Genomic DNA, 21,548 nt, shown 5'->3' with positions numbered 1-21,548 from the left:
GCTGACGAGTGTGTACAGTAGCACTTCGTTCTGTTTTTTCGCTTTCTTTATTTGCCAGGATGCTTTCCGACACCTCAGAAAAAATGCTTTATCTTCCTGTTTAAAGCAAACACTGAGACTTGGGTTGGAAGACTAAGAGCAGGGTAATGGATTGGGAGTAATGAATGAGCTGGAGCGTGCATCAGTGCACGTATAGAGTGTGTGTAGGGGTAAATGAGGGGGGTTGTCTGATACCACTATAAAAGAGGGAGGCAAAACCACCACAGGCCAGAAGAGAAAGCTAGAGGAAAGACGACGACGCTCACACACACTCGTCTACACACCCGGTGAGTACTGAGGACCTCGCACGACCTCTTGCACCCACACACATGATGCGTAACACATCTGTACTGAGGACCTCAGATAACTTCATACACACACAACTTTATACAACCTCACTCATGTACTCTCCCACACTAGTCTACATACAGGTCAGTACTGATGATCTCACACTACCTCACACACACAGGATATAAATATAAGAATTCAAAACACCAGCTATAATGCTCTCAATTTGTGTGTTTGTGTCCGCAGGTGGTCAAGATGAACTACACACACTTTGGTGCTGGTCTCATCCTCATCCTCGTCCTCATCCAGAGCAGCCTGGAGAACCCGCTACAAGACAACATGATCAGGTGAAACACTTTTAATGTACTAAAAATTACTACTCAGAATTAGATGAATCAGAATCATCAGAGTTCAGATATGTTTAATGCAGCTGTTTATTCTTTGTTAACCTGAAGCAAATACATTTGAATCATGTAAGGTTTGTTCTAGAATCAGAATGACAATCAGAAAAAGTCATCAGAATAGTTTTTAATTTTTTTTACTTGATAAAATGTCCTTATGAGGAGTTTGAATCAGTAATTGTTTGCATAAACTCAAAAAGTGTAGAAGGTAAAATTAGTATTAAAAAAGCTTCAGTAAGTAAAATTGAAAGTGTTTATGGGTTCACAGCTGTTTCATCTCAGCTGAACCTTGGAAAATCATGCTTAACTTCATGCTTAACAGTATCACTGATACCGGTATAACGTTCATTCTTGGTGGACTCTGAAGGATTTAGTAATAATAATTAAATTATTAATAGTAATTTATTAATTTATATAGATATATAATATAAAATTAAAAATTAATTTTGTGGCTTTAACAGCTGTTTGTTCTAAGCTATTGAATGTTTTATACCTTGTGGAACTGATTTATATCTAGAAATATCTCTAAATATGTGAAATGAAAAGAATGAAAAATTAAAAGAATAAAAAGATTTATAGATTTAGATAAAGATTTATTAATTTATATATATATATATATATGTAATATACACTTTTAAATTTTAAACAAATTTTGTGGGTTTAATGGCTGTTTATTCTTATATGTTTTAGACCTTGTGGAACTGATTTATATCCAGAAATATCTCTAAATATGTAAAATTAAAAAAATATATATCAGATGATTAGAATTTAAATCAGAATCATAAGAATTATATGTATGCCAGTTTAAAAGAACTGAAAAATGAAGAGTACATGTATTCATTATTTAATCGATTAAACTCCATGGTACCTTTTGGGGGGGGAATTACGAAGTACAAATGTTAATATAACAGCCCATCTGGAGAACTGTGGGTCACAGATGGCTGATGTAGTGTTTTAAAGCCTGAAATAATTGGACTAATTTGGACTAATAATGTTTATGAAGCCATATTTTTCCAAGTGTGGACATTTCATAAACCAGTGTCCAAAAATCATTCATGAATCGAGTCTTACTTGCAGAATTGTGTTTGAATTTACAATCTAAAAGCAATAAGTCTACAAACTGGTCTGGGTTTGATCTCACCTCGGAGGAGCTTTACTGGGGTTTTTGGTGTCCCTGTTGTTTTACCTCTGGCTCCTTGACTTTGGTTAGAGAATGTTGTTCATGTAAGTGTATGTTCATTAAATATACATTATAGACACAAAACCTGAGCACCTAAAACTAAATATTGAAATCATTTGTTCATCTGAACTCATTGATGTTTTACTGTTTGACGGGAGATCATTTAGGTTCATTTAAAGGTCATAAAACATCCTTCAAAACAAAGCAATGAACCGTGTGTTAGTCATCCCATTTTAGAAATAAGTGAAGGAGAAGCACTGAGCCTGAGCATAACCATAAAACTCTTACATCATTTCCTCATAAAACACTCAAATTTAAAGCTGTTGGTCATAAGAGCTACAAGTAAAACACAGAACATGCTTAATGTTGGTCAAGCTTTGCACTGGGTGATGGTTTTTAAGGTAATTGTTGATCTCTTAACATGTGTGAATATTTTCTTTAATAAAAAACAGAACTAAACTTGTATATTATGTATAAATGTAAAATATGACTTGATTATTAAGTTCCCATGTTCATCAGAATCCTAAGAAATTAGCACCATTACATCAAAGTAAATTGTTGATATGTACTTAAACACCCAGATCTGCTTCTAAGCACCACAGCACATTATTTACATTATTTAAAACTTATTTGGGGTTTAACGTGTCCCACTCAACGTATTTCATACTTTTTGTAGTTCAGAGACAGATTCGGGTTTCCTGGAGGAAAGAAAAGACGTGGCACGGGCAAAGCGGCATTCAGAGGGCACTTTCTCCAACGACTACAGCAAATACCTGGAGACACGGCGGGCGCAGGATTTTGTACAGTGGCTAATGAACTCCAAGAGGAGCGGGTGAGTGTGGGCAGATGTTTGTCCTGATGTTTAATGTCCGTTTCAGGTCATTCAGTCCAGTTAGAAAGATGAGAATGTAAAAGTCAGTGGTTAGGATGGTAAATCTATGGTAATGATGTCTGAGCAGGATGGATTGATGGTTCTGATTGATTTGGGGATTCCGGTTGCATCTATTGATTAAATATTATGTTCAAATAATTTGACTGATGTTTGTAGGAACTTGGCAACATGATACAGTAATTATTTAAGTAGGCAGTTGTACTGGACTAGTAATCAAAAGGTTGCTGGTTCAAGCCTCAGCACTGCCAGGTTTCCACTGTTGGGCCCTTGATCAAGGCTCTTAACCCTCAATTGCTTAGACTGTATACAGTCACAACTGTAAGTCTGGATAAAAGCATCTGCTAAATGCTGAAAATGTAAATGTAATTATTTATACTGTATTATAATTAATATATATTTTTAAAGTCTTCTAAGTATATTATTCAAGCCTGTGTTGTTCTCTTGGTGTATGTTAAACTTCTAATGAATATTAACATTATGCTAGTCACCGAGGGAATTCTGATGTGACATACAAATTGCAGTGGACACTGACATTATACACCTCGCCTGGTTGACGTCACTGGCGCTATACTCCTGGTTGCCAAATTCTGGGGTTTTCAGCCAAATTGGGCTTAATTCAAAATTGTTTTGCATAGTTTGTACCTACCTCAGAAATAAAAGGGCATTCATTATTTAGATAAATAAAAGATAAGCACAAATACAGTATTTTATTTTCTTTTTTAAGAGAAATAATAAAAGGAAACTTTGTCATCATCTGTCTTCAGTTTCAGTTTAAAAAATCAGGAAAAAATCGTATCGTGAACCCAGTCGTGGGTAGAGTGTTTCGTTACATCCCTACCATTATAACTAATAAAATACATCAAATTATTCACCAGTTTTGGATTTTAAATGTTTTTTCCAACCTGTCATGACATACGTGTCCCTTAAGTGTATGTAAACATTTGATTTTATCATTTCTCCATCTGTCTGTTATCCTTTAACCTCACACTGTTGCACATTGAGATCCTCTCAGCTCAGACTTTTATCCTCTCGAGATAAACATCTAAATGGGCAATAATATGTTCTAGATGAGATTTTACACTCCATTTTTTTTTCACAGCGGCCCATCACGACGCCATGCTGACGGCACTTACACCAGCGACGTCAGCTCCTACCTGCAGGACCAGGCGGCGAAGGATTTTATCACCTGGTTAAAAAGCGGACAGCCTAAATCAGAGTAGGCATCATCATCCTCATCATCACCTCGCCATCCACACCTACAGTGCCTTACGGAGAGAGACAGAGAGAGAGAGAGAGAGAGATTTACATCCAAAATCCAAATAAATCCTGCTTTATCGGTGCCTTTTTGATGATCCTATGCTAACCCCTTGCTAATAAATCACGCTGAATGAACCGTCCTCTCTTGTTTCTGCTACTCATCTCTTTTTTGGCTTCTCTGGGATCTTCTGGTGAAATGCTGCTAACACAAAGCAACAATAACACTAATCTTTTCTTTGGGTGTTCTGGTTTTGGGAAACTTGCTTCATTCACACACACATGCACAGATTCTTTGCTGTTACTCTTCTTTTGAGTTCTTCTATTTAAAAACACTAACTGAGATCCATCAGGTGCTTCACATCTAACACAAATATAGACTAACATAGTATTTTTGTTGATGATAACAGCATGTAAACGCTACTAATCTGCTAATCTTCTCAGGTGACCTGGAATCAGGGATCTGTAGCACCAGGCTTTTACACGACCTAAAAATCAGCTCTAATCAGCTTGAATTTTAATCTGGTTAGAAAGCGTAACTGGTTTGTAAGGCTAGCTAATATTAGACCAGCCACCAGTTGGCAAAACACAAGACAAGCTGATTAAGTATCAGATTTTTAAAACAGTTAAGGTAGGCTAGTAATCAGAAGGTTGCTGGTTCAATCCCACCACTGCTAGGCTGCTGCTGTTGGGGCCCCTTAGCAAGGCCCTTAACCTTCAATTGCTCAGTCTGTTTACTGTCACAGTACTGTAAGTCACTTTGGACAAAGGCATCTGCTAAATGCCGAAAATGTAAAACAGAAAAATATTGTCATTATTTTACTAAGGCAGTTGTAGCCTAGTGGTTAAGGTACTGGACTAGTTATCGAAATGTCGCTGGTTCAAGCCCCACCACTGCTAGACTGCTGCTGTTGGACCCTTGAGCAAGGCCCTTAACCCTCAATTTGGATAAAAGGGTCTGCTAAATGCTGAACATGTAAAGTGAAATGATTATCACACCTCAAAGGATGCTGTTTTTCTCTTGTGTATCCTATCCAATTACCCGATCCCAATTTCGCTACCTCTACTGGTACTGCTGACCTCCTCTCCTGGCCAAGAAGGGCTGCACTAACACACGCACCCTCCGATCCGTGTGCTGCAGCCAAATGCTTTTTTTACCTGCATGAGGCGGGTTCATATGGGGATCTGAGAGCACTGAGAATCATGCACTGATCGCCATTATCCCCCGTCTCTGTTCAGGCCAACGGAGGTCGTAATGAGCTAATCATCGTCCCGTATAGTAAGAGAATAGTTTGAGATGTCAGCTCGAGTATGATGCTGCGTTTTATCGCTGCGCCACCCAAACGCCCTCAAAGCTGATAACATTTTTTCTATTTATTCATGCATTTTCTCCCTTTTTCTTCCCATTTAGCATAGCCAATTAGTCCTCCACTGCTGGGGATCCCGATTGCATTTGAGGAGTCTATATTCGCCTGCCCCACGCCCCCTCTGACGTGTATACAGTCCTTCAACCTCTTTTTTTTTTTGCCCATGCCTTGCATATGTGCTTCCTCCACTTCTGCACAGGCGTCTCGGGCTGCTAACCAGGGTCCTTGCACAGCGTTTAAAGACCCCGCCCACTTATTTGTCCGGGCTTTTCCCACCCAGCAGACTAGAGGCCAATTTTGTCTGCTGCAGGCACTGCCCGCTAGGGGGCGTCAAGCTGACCGGAAGCAAAGCCGAGATTCAAACCTAATCTAGTTTTATCTGTATGAGGATTCTGCAGTCTGGATACTAAAGCAGTTTTAAAAAGTTTAAAAATTCTGTAATGTCTAGCCTTGTTAATGATTGATTGACTACTGTTGGTGTTTTTTACTCATATAAATAAGGCTAGTTTGGCTCAACTCTGTTGTCAGGAATGTCATTTGTAGCTATTTTAAGCAGTTTCAGTACTGAAATCATCTAAAAACATCGGTATTAAAAACCAGAAATGTCTCTCTATGCATGAAGAAACTTTTTCGCTGGTCAGATATGATCACCAAACCACAAAAATGCTCTGCCATGAATATGTTCAAACAGTCAAATAAACTTCACACCACCATGAGCTTAGAGTGCAAGTGACATTCCAGACTTTATGACAAAACAGAAAAAGTGCAGATGCAGAATCAAGCCTGCCCTGTATAAAATGTACATACTGTAAATAAAAACACATGGTCACAAGCACATAGCAAAAATCTTATGTGTTACATCAACAAACAGTGAGTAAAGTTTAAATAGCTGCAGGCGTTTCAGATTTGACGATGCTCGTGTTCTGTGTTCTGCACATGCTCAGTGGTGCTGGTACGAGAAGCATAGAAACAATTAACAGGAGACACGTGGATGGAAGCTTCACCAGTGACGTCAACAAGGTGCTGGACAGCATGGCTGCCAAGGAGTACCTCCAATGGGTCATGAACTCCCAGTCATCAGGAAGGTCAGTTCTGCTAAACGGTTGAATACATTTGAAAGGAAGTATTCCTACAGATCAGATTTAAACTGTTGTTCATTGACATCTTGATGGTTTCATTCCTACAGCGGTATTATATAGATACATAAATTAGGTGTAAAATCAATAGTAAAATGTACTTTAAAATCAAGTGAGGTAAGCAAAGCACTGCACAGTTACGTGTTTCTCTCATTAAAACACTCATGTAGCAGTACAGTCTCTGTTAGCAGTGATTTTATATCCAATCTAATTGAAATGTTTTTATTTTTTATTTTGTTGCAGTGGGAAACGACACTGAAACTAGGAGAAACACACAGTGCTTCCTGACCAGATGGATTTTATATTTTGGACATTGCTCTCCACACCAAATCTTCAATTCAAGCCATACATATGTGTTTTGTTTTATTGTTTGTACTGATTATTTATTTACCAGAGATCTGTGCTATGCCATATGAGATGATAGATATTTTTCTATAGATTTAAGCTCTTTTATATATTTATGATAGAGTTAAGTTATAGAGAAGGTTTTTTTGACACTCAGGAAAATGTTGCATACTCTCAGGTTAGCGAGAATGAAATTAAGTATCAAAAATATATAATGTACACGGTGCCCTCTACAAAATAAATCTTATGTTCAGTAGGTTGTTTGGGTGTTTTTAATGTCTGCTGATGCTTTATTCAATTCTGTTTACATATTGGATTGATCACACACTTCACAGCACATATGACAGTCTGAAAATCCCAGGTCTTTTTTAAGTGTATTTAAATTTTGGACTTTAACTGTATGTATGGATTTTCACTGATCAGCTTAGTTGTATTTTGTAACGTAAACAAATGTACAATTTGACTTTTGAAACATTCAAAAAGGTTGGGACAGAGGCATGTTTACCAACTGAGAATATAAATTGTTGCAGTTGTTTTACTTCTTTTTATCATTGGCAGGTATTTCTATAACTAAAGATATTATTTAAGAAGTGTTTTATTTAAACAGAAGATTTTTGCCCTGTACATGTCAGTGTTAAATAAAGGTCCCAGTTCAGCAAAACACATTCAGCTAAAGGAGAGAGAGTTCATCAGGTAAAGACCAGGTAACACAGATGTTACTGCTGCAGAGGGAGATTTTGCTTTTTACACCACGAAGCATCACAACAGCTACAGATCAACGGACTGCAGCACGTCTGCCTTGTTAAAAAGTTTTTCTCTGATTCTGAAACAGTGTAAACATTTCCAAATTAGATAGAGGTTATTGTTAACGCCGTGATAGCGCCACATTCTGTCAGAATAGCTCTACTGATGCACTATTTTATTTGTTGTTGTTATTGTTTAGGGCTAAACGCTGAATTGAAAGTAATAAGATTATCTGACCATAAATGCTTTTGTTAGTTGTCTTGTTAAAAAGCAGCTGTTTATTTCTTAAAGTTTAAAAACATAGATGTATGGTTACTGATGCAGCCCACACTGCCATCCTGTCAAGTGTCCTTTTTTTGAAAACCAAACTATGGTCAGACTATGTAAGCTTGGAGAAAAGAAGTAATATTGGAATAAATAATTTAATATACACTTAGAATGAGAACTTATAAAGTCGATTAAAGTCATTTTTGTGCTTCTATTTTGTCAAGCACGTGTTGGGAAGGGCTGTTACGTAACGACGTCAGCACGTATTTTGGAAGGGGTGGGGCCATGCACAGGCTGTGAACCAAACCCCAAACACCATCATCACTGAATGGATTGGACTGGAATGGAGTGGATTTGAGCACCACCCGTGGCGTGGTTAGCAGGTCTGGGAGTCCATTCAGAAGAATCGGTTATTTGATTCCATGCTTTAGAAATAAACATTCTGTGTGATTCCGTGATGCTACTGATAAAGTGGGTGCTTCACAGCAATGTCATCTCAAATGTCTGTGAGAGGTTTTGCATGTTCTCTCTGTGTGTATGGGTATTCTCCTGACACTCCCCAAAACATGCTTGTACCCCTGTCCATGGTACATTTCTGCTTTAGATCCAGTATTTTATCCTTATTGGTTACAGATTCACTGTTCACCTGATCTGGATAATTAAGTGGGTTTTATAAATGATCAGGCCAATTTCTGTCATGTTGTAGCCTAGGGATGTTGTAGCCTAGTGGTTAAGGTTGGATTAGTAATAAGAAGGTTGCCAGTTCAAGCCCCACCACTGCCAGGTTGCCATTGTTGGGCCCCTGAGCAAGGCCCTTAACCCTCAATTGCTAAGATTGTATACTGCCACAACTGTAAGTCGCTTCGGGAAAAAAAGCATCAGCTAAATGCTGAGAATTACATGTAATGTAAATGTACTTTAGTTATAGAATGGTGCCACAGAAGTTCAACAGTTGAGGTACTAAATTAGTAATCAGAAGGCCACTGGTTTAAACCCTTCAGCCAATTTGCCACTGTTGGGCCCCTGAGCAATTCTTACTCAACGCTTTTTCTGTTGAAACCAGTCTGGCTGCATGTGCACAACATATTCAGTTAATATTCGTTTTTTTATCCTTAATGAGTCAACAAAGTGCATGGCAGGAGGGGAGATCATTTATAAAGTGTACTTAGCTTTCCAGATCAGATAAGCAGTAGTCGGCATCAAGAACTTTCCAAGGAAATACTGGATTTATGGGTGCAACTAATCTAGGGCCAACTGTAGCCTAGTGGTTAAGGTACTGGACCTGTGATCAGAGGGTGGCTGGTTCAAGCCCCACCACTGCCAGGTTGCTGCTGTTGGGCCCTTGAGCAGGCCCTTGAGCAAGGCCCTTAACCCTCAATTGCTCAAACTGTATACTGTAACTGCAATGTAAGTCGCTTTGGATAAAGGCATCTGCTAAATGCTGAAAATGTAAATGTAAATTTGCTGTATAGCAGCAAACAGACTAGGGCAGAAGATGGCAGAAGCTTCCGTCTCCCGTCTGTCCGGATTACTTGGAAATGACTCCTTCATTCGATTCAATACCAGAATAGGAATTAGAGTCGATTCAGGAATCGAGTCAGGAATCGAACAGCCCTGAGTACTAGCAAGCAGTTTGGGACGGAGCCTCACTATGGGCGTGAGGAGGCGGTGGCTCGGCTTAGCTGCGCCTTCAGCACTCGTTGCCGGCCGGCAAGAAGACACAGTCGCGTTTTAACTAAATAACTCATGTTATTATTTATTTTATGAAATTTTTTAATCGACTTGTCTTTCGGTTGAGCTTTAAGAATGATAAAAAACGGACATCATGCCGATAAAGAGTCAGAAGGAGGCGAGTCGTCTAAACGAGCTTCGGAGAAAAGGAAGCGGGTAGTGCGGGTATGGTGTGACGGCTGGTACGTACTTTTACATATTTATAAACAATAATACTTTATGAACGTTTTATGAAGCGTAATAGACTGATTGTGTCAGGAACGACATGTCTTGCTAACCAGTATGTCAAAACAGCGCGACTTCTTAAAACTTCTTACTGTTTGTATATTTAGTGTAGCATTATCTGACCTTTAGGATGTGTCTAAAGTGCCACCATACTCCCTTCGTAAGTGCACTATGTAACGTACAATGACAATCACTCTCGGCGCCTTTCTAGTGCACTACGTGATTACAGCAGAGGCATTTGTAATTGTTTACGTTCCTTAAGGGTCAACAAATAATTCCAAAGGCCAAAGCGGTTTAATTTACATTTTTGGATTTGGCAGACGTTTTTATCCAAAGCGACTTACACTATACAGTCTGAGCAATTGAGGGTTAAGGGCCTTGCTCAAGGGCCCAACAGTGACAATCTGGAAGTGGTGGGGTTTGAACCAGCAACATTCTGCTTACTTGTCAAGGCTAGACTGCTACAACTGCCATAACATATGTATATAAGCACAGTGGAAGCAGATACGGTGTCCCTAAACTGTTTAGTACTAGTTTAAAGACTTTTACTGAGGTTATACTTAGTTATGTCAACTATTATGGGATCAAGCCTTTGGTTTGACATTCATTGTTGTGACATGCATTATTAAACAGTAGTGATCAATTCACTATATTTTCTGATATTAGAGTGGTTACAATGCTCCTTTTTCTTTATTTTAATTCAACTTAACTTGTAATGAGTGAAAGGTTTTGTTTTTATTAAAGCAGTTCGGTTAAAGAAAGGGGAGTGAAGGAATTTTTGTGGCTGGGGACTGACAGGAGAAAACTAGTCAGCAGACCTGCTTTAAATATGATATAATTTAGATATTGTTTCTGCCTGATCACATTGTCCAGATGTTTTGTCATTTGTATTAATACTAATAAATTATCAACTAGTGCATCTTTAAAAGCCATCCAGCTCTACTCTGCTGCAGATTACAGAAGCAATTACAGATGAAACATATTAATAATAGCATGCTGATAACAAACAGAAGGCAGAATATAAAATCTGCCAATTAAGAATGTTTCATTAATATTGATAAAGATCTCTTATATTCTCTCTCTCTCTCTCTCTCAGCTATGACATGGTTCACTATGGTCACTCTAACCAGCTGCGCCAGGCTAAAGCGATGGGTGATTACCTGGTAGCTGGAGTGCACACAGATGGTAAGAACTTCACAACTTCACAGAACTGGATTTTTTAGACTGCGTCTCTTATCTTTTACCTTTTTAAAAGATCACTAGAGGTTAAATTAACAAACTTATTGTAAAAACAATATTTAGTCATTATTAATTTAAATATCTGATTATAGTTTTTACATCTTATTTTATTTTAGAGCAGTATGGTGAACAATGCTGCATGCTTTGAGTTTTTGGGACCATGATATGATCATCCAAAGTATGTTTGCGAGCAGCATAAAATGTTTAATGGCTTAAAGCTTTCATCATTCATTAAACAAGAATACATGTTGAAAGCACAACCTAGCCCTTGTAAAGGTCATTTGGCCTGAGTCTTAAAAAAGGGTAGTTTTAAAACCTATATTTACATTTAGAACATTTAGTAGACACATTTCTTAAAGTGACTTAGTTGTGACAGAATAAAGCACAAGCAGTTGAGTGGTAAGGTCCTTGCCCAGGAGACCAACGGTGACAACTTGGCGGTAGTGTGTATCTTGAACCAGGCAATACAGACTAGAACGTTACTTTCAGAACTACAAAGCAGCTCACCTGTCTCACTTGTCTCTCTCAGAGGAGATCGCGAAGCACAAAGCACCTCCGGTGTTCACTCAGGAGGAGCGCTACAAGATGGTGCGAGCTATAAAGTGGGTGGATGAGGTAGTGGAGGGAGCGCCTTACATTACTACACTGGAGACGCTTGATAAATACAACTGTGATTTCTGCGTGCATGGAGGTAAGAGCCAGTAAAACACATCTTCATAACTTTTCTAAAAACAAACTTTGCATATTTATGTGTTTAAATATTCAAGATTCCTCTGATTTTATTATAAAATGTGTTAATATTTGCTTTGATCAAATTAAAACTACATCCAAATCATCTTGTTAAAAGATAAAATGGAGATAATCTGACTTTTCATGACACGACTTTAAACCTGTGTAGTGGTTGTTTTTTCCAGCAGGACAGGTACCTAATACAGTAGAATAAGTTAACATTCCATTTCTCTTATATTTAAGTGTGTGTAAAGGACAGCAAAGGCATTTTATGACCTTTTTTAATCATCTCTTCCAAGTGTGCTCTAAATTCCAGCCCTGACTGTAGGCAGGTAGGAAAGACGTATGTACAGCCGAGTTGCTTTTCTGAGTGTATTCATGTGCTTTTTCAGATGATATTACGTTAACGGTGGACGGGAAAGACACATATGAAGAAGTGAAGCGTGCAGATCGGTACAGGTGAGGTGTCAAAAACACGATACACAGCCAGCTGTGCACATGTGGTTCATACAGAACAGGTCACCTGCTGCTTTTACCTCATTGTCTGACTGTGTGTGTGTGTGTGTGTGTGTGTTTTTTTTACCCTACAGGGAATGCAAACGCACTCAGGGTGTGTCCACCACAGACCTTGTGGGTCGCATGCTGCTCATGACTAAAACTCATCATGCCAATATGGTGGGTGTGTGTATGTGTGGCAGTGAATGAGTTAGAGATATCACAGGGCATTAATAATTTTTCTAAAGTAATTAAAATGATCAATGGTAGGTTCAGGTTTGTAGTAGTTAATATGTAAGGTGGCGTTCCGCTTACTACATGTGACTTTATTTAGCATTACTGCATTGTTGTCGTTTTGGTTCTTTATGACATCTTTATGATCCTACATTTTTTGGGATCTTTTTTTTAGTTCTAGTTCAATTATAACTTCCTCTGCTGCTTAAAATCCCCACTTTGACCAAAGAGTGCTAAAGACTCATGCAACATACATACATACATACAGACAACATACTGTACATACACTCCACCACTAACAACGTGCCAAGGTCAAATGGAACATTAAATAAAGCTTTTGACTTGCTTCTGTAAAGCTGTATGTATGACTCTACTATTTTTCTTTTAGGATAACTCTGAGTACCAGCAGCATGCAGATAACTTTGGAAAGGTGAGTGTGTCTCTTGCATATGACATTTACTGTATATGAAGTTTAAACACTGACAATTGATGTAAATGATTAGTAGTTAACCAATAACCAACAAAGAAGGCAATGTTTGAGAGCGAGAGTTCACACTGTCAATGTGAGACTCACCCCTACATATACATGAATATGAAACTTGTTGGCTAGTTGTTAACTGTCAACTAATGACGGTCAGTTACAGGTAGAAAGGAGTCCCACATCTGTGTAAAAATCTGGTTCATATTTACATTTTTATATAGTCCAGTGGTCACTAGAGGGCACAATTGAGCTGTATGTGGTACAATAACTGGTTCCTTTTAGAGATGTAAGGTAGGGTGAATGATCTACCTGCCATGCTGCTTTACACTCTGACTGCTCCATTCTGAAGTCATCATGAAGGCTACACTCATTGTATAGATCTGTGGTTCTCAAAGTGAGGTCTGTCCACCCCTGAGGGTTCCTTAACATGGTGTTATGAGGTTTAGTGTTTCCTGAATCAGAATGCATGCAGGAATGAGCCAACATAGACATGATAGGATACACACATCACTACCAAGTATTGCTTGAATGCATACATGGCAACATTAGATAATGTTTTACCATATAAATAAAGTCCACTCTCATTCATTTAGTTACATTAAGTACAACGTGCTAAAATCGTCCCTTTCCAATGATTGTTTACCTTATTTACATAAAAAAGTAGGAAGTATTTAAGAAGTAAAAGCATCAAGACTTATCAAAAAAATACTAGCTATGTAAAATGCACGTGTGTTTTTCATGCACGGAATTAACAAAAATAGTCTGAATATTGCAACTCCATGCCCCTCTGTTATCTGATCATTGGTGTTTCTCTCAGGGTCCGAAAGGCCACAGTCCATGGACCGGTGTGTCTCAGTTCCTCCAGACATCTCAGAAGATCATCCAGTTCGCGTCGGGTAAAGAGCCGCAGCCGGGTGACACCATCATTTACGTAGCAGGAGCGTTCGACCTCTTCCGTATCCTTTACAACACCACCACGTTAACCACGTCACCACAGTTTTCACTTACTAATCTTACACAGATAGGCTCAGGCCATTTAAACCAATGAGCTGAGGCGACACAACCCTCCGTGTACCCAAAACGGTTCAACTGTCACTGACAAAACCGAATTTGCAAATAAAAAACACTTGCACACCTTTTACAAATCACTGAGAATTTATTTACATTTAAAAAGAACTCCCTCGTTATTCAGTCAGATTATCACGTATTGTAATAAGGCACCTCAGTAGGAACATTTTAAGGGATCTAAGAATTTAGACATGCCTTCTCGTGTGGGATGGCGTAAAATGCGTCTGTGTAGAGAGATCACTAGGTTTTTAGACAGATCATTAATATCATTAACACATTAATATGATTTGAAGCACAATGTGTTAGTGTTGTGTGTGTTTGGCCTTAATGATGTGTTACTGATAGACATTGGGCATCTGGATTTCCTGGAGACGGTGTTTAAACAGGCTGAGAAAGCTTACATCATTGTTGGACTGCACTTTGATCAGGTATAAGAAAACACACAGCTTTGTACAACAAATCAACAAGCGTTCAACCACTTATTTATGTTACTTGCTAACCAATGGCTAGGTGAAGACAAAATCATTACAATAACACATCAGTACATACCGAGATGGTTAGGCTAAAAATAATCCACATTTCTGCAAAAAGCTGTTTTATTATTACTGTAAACTTCTCATAGACCTAATTACTAACACAGACTTTGTACCAAACATAATTCTGATTTTTTTTAACAACAGTTTTTAACCATATTTTTGTTTACACTCGCACAAAAGTGTGTATTTATTGGTTTAAGGTCAAAAGACATAGTGGGGGTTTTGTCATTTTTATTTTTCTGGTTTGTTTTGTGCTGTTATTGTTTCAGTTTAATTGCATTGTGGATGTTTGTTTTATCCTGCGTATGTTTAACAGGAAGTGAACCGATACAAAGGGAAGAATTACCCCATCATGAACATCCACGAGAGAACTCTGAGTGTGCTGGCTTGTCGGGTGAGCAGGAAACGCCCTCACACAAACATAAATACGAGGGTTCTTCAAAAAGTTTCCTCACTTTAACATCATCACATGAAAATCTTCTTCCCCTTAAAGCTTCTTTGAGTGTCCAAAAAGGTAGAAATCAGATGGAGCTAAATCCGGACTATAAGCGTCTCCCAGTCTCTCAGACACGACCGATTACTCCTCCTACCCTCACTGTTTATAACCACTATATAAAAGTGCAGAAACTGTTTGAAGACCTCTCATATGTATATTCATAGACACTTAGATAACATGTGATCAGTATTCATACACAGTGTCTCCTAACATATCACTCCTAACATTTATGCGACTGACATTCACTAGGTAACCCCGCACGTTTAGTTAACCTGTGTATATATTTTATGCCTGACCTTGTATTAACATGTGTGTATATGAAATTGATCTATATAAACGGCTTGATGGATCCTTTTTAATGGTTTGCACAATATGATGCAGTTGCAAAAAGTAAAGGCGGATTTTAAAAGACCAAAAAATAAAAACCTCATTCCAGAGGTCTGTAACTGTTAACTGCCAACAACAGCTTTACAATAAAGTAACAACGTTACCCGACTGGTAAATCCACATTCCACTTTAACCTAGACAGATTTCTCTTCCAGTTGTTTCTCTTGTTGAATCTATTCACGTTCACAGCATTTACCTTTTATCTGACTTACAAAAGTGCTTTGTGTGTTTAACAGTAAACATTTTCTTACTACAGTACAAACAAACCAAAGTATAACCAAATAACACAGTTTTTTAAATACAGAAGGAGACATTAGTAAGTTTGAGGTTCGTTTCCATTAAAGAACTTAGTGAAAAGGTGGACATTACAACAAAGATTCCTGATGCCTTTCTTTATTGAGTCTTATACAGTTGATCAAGCTCAGTAATTCAGTACCAGACATTTTACAGCAGTTGATTTTAAAAAGGCCAGTAGAACACGATCCCAACAGCAGAGCCAGTCTGACAGGATTGATTACAAAAGTAACTGGAGGTCACTGATCTTTGATTTGAATATTCCATCTTGAATATGACAGGCGCTCGTGCTTTACAAGCTGTAAGTCATGCGGCATTTAACCATAAAACTGCAACACTGAGCTACAGATTTAGAATCAGAATCTTTATTTTATCTCCTCTGATTTAGTCTGATCAGTCCAACTTTAATAAAGGGTGTAACAACGTTTAGACCATTTCTGTCTAAAAAATATCATTCCTGTCTGTCTGACAGATGTCTATCCTAACCAACAAGGACTCATCAGCATCTCCTAGATTTCGCCATAAGCGTGGGCATTATTATAACATGCCTTTCCTCCTACACTGAAACCCACTGCTCTTTCAAAAACTAAAAAAAAAAGTATAGACCACATGGATGAGCAATTATCAGTGTGGTGCTTTCAGCCATCGCAAACATTCTGTAGCACAATGGATCAGTGTTCTCAGAGAGCGAAGCTTGGACAAGTGCACACTATGCACATTATTCCTACACCACTCTTTGTGTACTGAACTGTCAAATACCTGGAGTTTCGAATGGTAGAAACATCTAGAATCAAATGCTAATGAAACAGTTGACTCTGTTGGCCATTATTACATGTTATAATAAAGCTAATTCTTTATTTGTATCCCATTATACTGATATTAATATTGCATTTATGTTTAAATTGAAATGTTCTTTGTTTGTTCTCTGTTTTGGGTTTTCAGTACGTATCAGAAGTTGTGATCGGAGCCCCTTATGCTGTAGACAAAGATCTTTTGGATCATTTTAAGGTAATTTCTTACTTTCACCACCAAATGCATTACAGCCTTTTGTTTTGTGATTATATAATTAGTACAATCACTAGCATTTGAAACACAATTACCTATATTATTTATCTATATATGAGTGTAAACGGGCTCTCAGGTGGTGCGGCAGTCTATTACGCTGTAAGCCACCACCACTGAGTTTTAGGTTATTATCTCAGAGGTGCTACCAGTGGTGCTACCGGCCGGCCCAGACAGACGGGCCCTGTTAATGTGACTGTAAGACAGATAAACACTCATCAATCTCACTGTTTGGCTGTCTTTTTGTAGGTCGCCCTGGTATGTCATGGAAAATCTGAGGTTTTCCCGGATAAGGACGGCTCCGACCCCTACGCTGTAAGTGCCGACGTGAACTTGTGTGGGATGAAGTCTTACTAGGATGTGACTAAACTGATGTATTAGCACATTTCTGCCTCCTGAAAGAAATAGTTGTGACTAAATAAGATTTGGACGTTGTGCAGACACCATACTAAATACATACTCAGCTAAGTTATATGTGATAGCGTAGTGTACCTCTGTCGACCAGATAGTCAGCATTGTTACAGTGTTGTATGTAGAAAGCTGTCGTTTTCGCTATGTTTGATTACATTTGCTACCTTTCAGACTCTGATCTGGGTTTCTAAACTCTATTATAACCCTATTTAACCACGGTAGGACGTTGCTTTGAACAGACATTATGCAATGCATTAAAAAATTGCTTAATTACCAATAGGATAGTTACGTATTATGGAGCACACAGGTTGAAAATAACTCATGTGTGCGATGTAAACAGTGTCTTGGATTTGAGCTGTTATTGTTTATTGTTTAATGGGTATTAATGCTGTGTACAGGAACCCAAAAAGAGAGGGATATTTCGCAGCCTGGACAGTGGGAACGGCCTGACCACTGACGACATTGTGCAGAGAATCATTGCCAACAGGTGTGTGTTTGTGTGAGCACGTGTATTTACTCACAGAGCACTTTATTATGTTCTCCAGTCTGTTATATTATTTTATAAGCTACACTTAAAATTTAGATAACCATTGTGGGTATACAATTACAGACTGTAGCTCATCTGTTGCTCTGTTGCCCCAGTTAAAAATCAGAAGGAACCCCCATATGGCACATACTGACTGAATGTTCTCAGCACTGTAATGACACTGACATGGTACTCTGTTTAGTTCAGGTATGGGTGTAGCAGGTACAGGTGTGTTGTTGGGATTTTTAAGTACTTTTTAATCTTACTGGCTTCTTTATTAGGAGCATATACCACGTTATCATCTGATGTAGGTGTACAGTTAGAGACACAAGCTATTTTATTTTTTTAATCCATTCAACAGATATCAAACCACTAATACATTTTTACATCAAGGAACTGAATGGAACACCCACCCAAACGTCAATATTAAACCAAGGACGACGCCTAGACCAAGTTATACATAAATCCTTACACAAGACAAAACAAGAACAGTCTTAACCTATTTTGCAGATATTAAAATATAAATATAAAATAGCCCAAGAGATGAAATACGCAGACAGAAACATAATAAAACATGTTAAACATGGCATTAAAATCCAAATAAATAAATAAATGCACAATGTGTGTTAATCTCCCTCTAGTCCTTTATCAGTGGAGACACTTTCTGATCACATGACACTGTTATCTTATAACTGGGGGATTATTTTAATCTCAGCTTTGACACTGAGGTGTTTAAAACTGCTGCACCTGATACACTCACACAAGTTTTATCACTTCTGTGTTATTAACATGTTGGTGTCACTGCAGTGCACAAATGCACATCTGGTCAGTATAAATAGTGGACAGGACAGGGCATTCAGAGCAACAGATGTGCATCCCCAACACTAACGGTACCTGTTCTGTTCTCACGTCCTCTCAGGTTGCAGTTTGAGGAGCGGAATCAGAAAAAGGAGGCGAAGGAGCTGGCCGTGTACGAAGCACTCAAGCGCAAAGAGGAAGAAGCCAAGAGTCAAACTGCCACTCAATAACCACCAAAAAAACCCCCAAAATAACAGACAAAGCAAGACGTACACTCCTGTATTTTAACTCTTTCTTTTTCTTTCACCTCTTTGTTCTGTATGTTCCCTAAATACTGAAATTTCCTTCCGCCAGTGCCAGTCAGTGATTTTTTTTTTTAAGTCAGGAATTCCTGGCACAGCAGTCACGGAGAATACTATTAGTTTGTACATGCTAATATGCTGAGTTCCGTTAAAAAGAACAGGTGAACACACAGCCTCTATTAGCCTTGACATGCTAACACAGCTCTGTTGGCAAAGATAGCCTGTTTCTCCTAGCCTGAAGTTAACTAGAGTAGCCAGGAATGCTAATGCCATGTACCAATATTTTTAAAAAGCCGGAAAATGAATTATTAGGCTGATTTGCTGGTCAGTGAAGTACAATACAAAGCACTCTTTTTAATACCTGTTAGCAAGAATGTGCCGGTCCAGAGCTCTTACTAACACTGAACTCTTTAGCAAAGCTCCATTAGTGAGAATGTGCAAGAATAACGGTGCTAACTTTGTTAAAAGGAATTTACCATAATGTTCCAATATTTCTGACTGGACTGAGGACAGCGCTACAGCAACTTAGCTAACACAGATTACTTTGTTAGCCCAAAATGACCAGCACAAAGCTAATCAGAAAAGGTTTATAGGGATTTCCTTTCTTTACTGTCTTTACTTACCAATTATTAGCTATTAAATGGTAACACAAAGGTCCTACCATAGCTGCCGGTAATGTTCTGTTGGGCGGATTTATTGCTTTATTGGAATCGGTGGTGTGGGGGGTAAAACCCAGGGCTAAATGATCATAGGTGATCATGAGGTGGACGAGTTTTATTATTTTCTTGTGTTTGGTGCATGATGAATTAATTTATGATGCAGATTTGAATCTCTGTCAGGGATGTTTGTAAACCAGATGCTTTTTAATCATCATTTTAACTGTTTTTATAACAGCAGCCACTTCATGAAGAACACGCTGTCTGTGTAGAGAAGGAAGATTGATTTATGCATAATCATGAAAGGGTGTGAAGTGTGAAAACTCACTCACTCACTTTCTTAACCGCTTATCCAATTAGGGTCACGGAGGGGTGCTGGAGCCTATCCCAGCTTTTCAATGGGCGCAGGCACACAGTAACACCCTGGACGGGGCGCTAGTCCATCGCAGGGCAGACACACACAAACACACACACACCCATTCACCTATAGGGCAATTCAGTGTCTCCAATTAACCTGACTGCATGTTTTTGGACTGTGGGAGGAAACCGGAGCTCCCGGAGGAAACCCACGCAGACACAGAAAGGACCCGGACCGCTCCACCTGGGGATCGAACCCAGGGCCTTCTTGCTGTGAGGTGACAGTGCTACCCCAAACAGGAAACTAAAACCCTTAAACAAGAGCAGCACTCCACACAAAGCGTCATTATTACAGTTACAATTAACTGATAAAATGAACCATTCACTAAAGATGGAAGGTAATAGAGGCTACTGTGATTTTAAATCATTTTAGCTTATTTTATTTGATCTGTTACTGTGATATTTGACTTCTCGCGTCATGCTACCATCCAGACTCTTCTGAAACATAATACAGGTTTTACAGTCTCGTTGTACTAAAGTCTCAGAGCTCAGGAATGTAAAGTGTCTGTTTTTTGGTGGCTGATTAATAATCCACATCTGAATAGAAATCTGCATTGTTCACTTGCCAGTATGTTTCTAAAATCGGGAGAACAGTTTTACTCTTTCTTTGTTTGTTTGTATACATTTAAGTTCTGAGATTATAAACCGATTTAAAATAATACCTCGACAGCTTTGCATTTTAACTGCTGAAAAGGAACTATAATGCTATCGAGCATTAGATTTAAATTGGAATAATTTTTAATAGCTTAAATGATTAGGAGCTAACGTGGTTTATTAAGTTGGTTTGTATATTTACACCAGTGTGAATGGTCAGTGTGTTATTTAAAGAATTTTGTCTAATAAATATACATCTCTATACATTTGTCATATGCTGTTCTACTTCTTTCAGATTTGATTTCTCATCTCTGTACCAAATGTCGGCCGGTTTGTTTATTTATTTTATTAGAATTTTAATGTCATGTTTTACACACTGGTTGCATTCATGACAGGACAGGTAGTTACTGGTTACACAAGATTCATTAGTTTTAGATATCGAACAAAGTCATGGATAATTTTGTATCTCCAGTTCACATCGCTTGCACGTCTTCGGACTGTGGGAGGAAACCGGAGCTCCTAGATGAAACCCACACAGACACGGGGAGAACATGCAAACTCCACACAGAAAGGACCCGGACCACCCCACCTGGGGATGGAACTCGGGACCTTCTTGCTTTGAGGTGACAGTGCTACCCAATTCAAATGTAAAAGCACTACAAGCAAATGTTTATTTCCTCTCAGTTGTACCCCAGTAACAATTTTATACCCAAATAATCAGTCAGGAGATGTCAGAGATTAGTCTCTTCTCTCTTTAACCAGGCCAGCACCTGCAAGAACGTCTTTCTAACAAGCTGGTGAATGTAAACGTGTGTGTGTGTGTGTGTGTGTGTGTGTGTGTGTGTGTGTGTGTGTGTGTGTGTGTGTGTGTGTGTGTGTGTGTGTGTGTGTGTTAATTGCGGTCCTTTAGAATTGGAGTCTAATAGCCCTAAACGTTTTGCCCTATTTATATGG

The 21,548-nt window shown here is 38.6% G+C and overlaps 2 protein-coding genes across 2 annotated transcripts; both read left to right on the top strand.

The window, feature by feature from the left end:
• Window positions 1-300: 300 nt before the first annotated feature.
• gcga (glucagon a) lies at window positions 301-7,158 on the top strand. The gene is made up of 6 exons (XM_062989731.1): window positions 301-326; window positions 574-674; window positions 2,585-2,740; window positions 3,900-4,016; window positions 6,366-6,506; window positions 6,801-7,158. Exons 2-6 carry the CDS (start codon window positions 583-585, stop codon window positions 6,814-6,816), a joined length of 522 nt encoding a protein of 173 aa, XP_062845801.1. The 5' UTR covers window positions 301-326; window positions 574-582; the 3' UTR covers window positions 6,817-7,158.
• Window positions 7,159-9,670: 2,512 nt separating this feature from the next.
• Window positions 9,671-19,584, top strand: pcyt2 (phosphate cytidylyltransferase 2, ethanolamine). Its single transcript, XM_062989491.1, has 13 exons — window positions 9,671-9,826; window positions 10,966-11,054; window positions 11,638-11,799; window positions 12,230-12,296; window positions 12,428-12,512; window positions 12,955-12,996; window positions 13,865-14,003; window positions 14,461-14,543; window positions 14,968-15,045; window positions 16,771-16,836; window positions 17,140-17,205; window positions 17,700-17,788; window positions 18,747-19,584. The coding sequence occupies exons 1-13, from the start codon at window positions 9,720-9,722 to the stop codon at window positions 18,853-18,855; spliced, it is 1,182 nt and encodes a 393-aa protein (XP_062845561.1). The 5' UTR covers window positions 9,671-9,719; the 3' UTR covers window positions 18,856-19,584.
• The last annotated feature ends 1,964 nt before the right edge of the window (window positions 19,585-21,548 follow it).

This window comes from Trichomycterus rosablanca, chromosome 27 (genome assembly GCF_030014385.1).
Source record: "Trichomycterus rosablanca isolate fTriRos1 chromosome 27, fTriRos1.hap1, whole genome shotgun sequence".
Taxonomy (NCBI): Eukaryota; Metazoa; Chordata; class Actinopteri; order Siluriformes; family Trichomycteridae; genus Trichomycterus; species Trichomycterus rosablanca.
This window is presented reverse-complemented; position numbering and strand designations above follow the sequence as displayed.

What these genes read in the sequence shown, in the direction of transcription:
- pcyt2 (XM_062989491.1), top strand. Translation starts at nt 9,720, where the DNA reads ATGATAAAAAACGGACATCATGCCGATAAAGAGTCAGAAGGAGGCGAG. An exon ending in TGAGTGTGCTGGCTTGTCGG is followed by an intron (nt 15,046 to 16,770) that starts GTGAGCAGGAAA and finishes TTGGGTTTTCAG; the next exon opens with TACGTATCAGAAGTTGTGAT. An exon ending in ATCTTTTGGATCATTTTAAG is followed by an intron (nt 16,837 to 17,139) that starts GTAATTTCTTAC and finishes GTCTTTTTGTAG; the next exon opens with GTCGCCCTGGTATGTCATGG.
- gcga (XM_062989731.1), top strand. Translation starts at nt 583, where the DNA reads ATGAACTACACACACTTTGGTGCTGGTCTCATCCTCATCCTCGTCCTC. An exon ending in CTACAAGACAACATGATCAG is followed by an intron (nt 675 to 2,584) that starts GTGAAACACTTT and finishes TACTTTTTGTAG; the next exon opens with TTCAGAGACAGATTCGGGTT. An exon ending in AGCGGACAGCCTAAATCAGA is followed by an intron (nt 4,017 to 6,365) that starts GTAGGCATCATC and finishes GCACATGCTCAG; the next exon opens with TGGTGCTGGTACGAGAAGCA.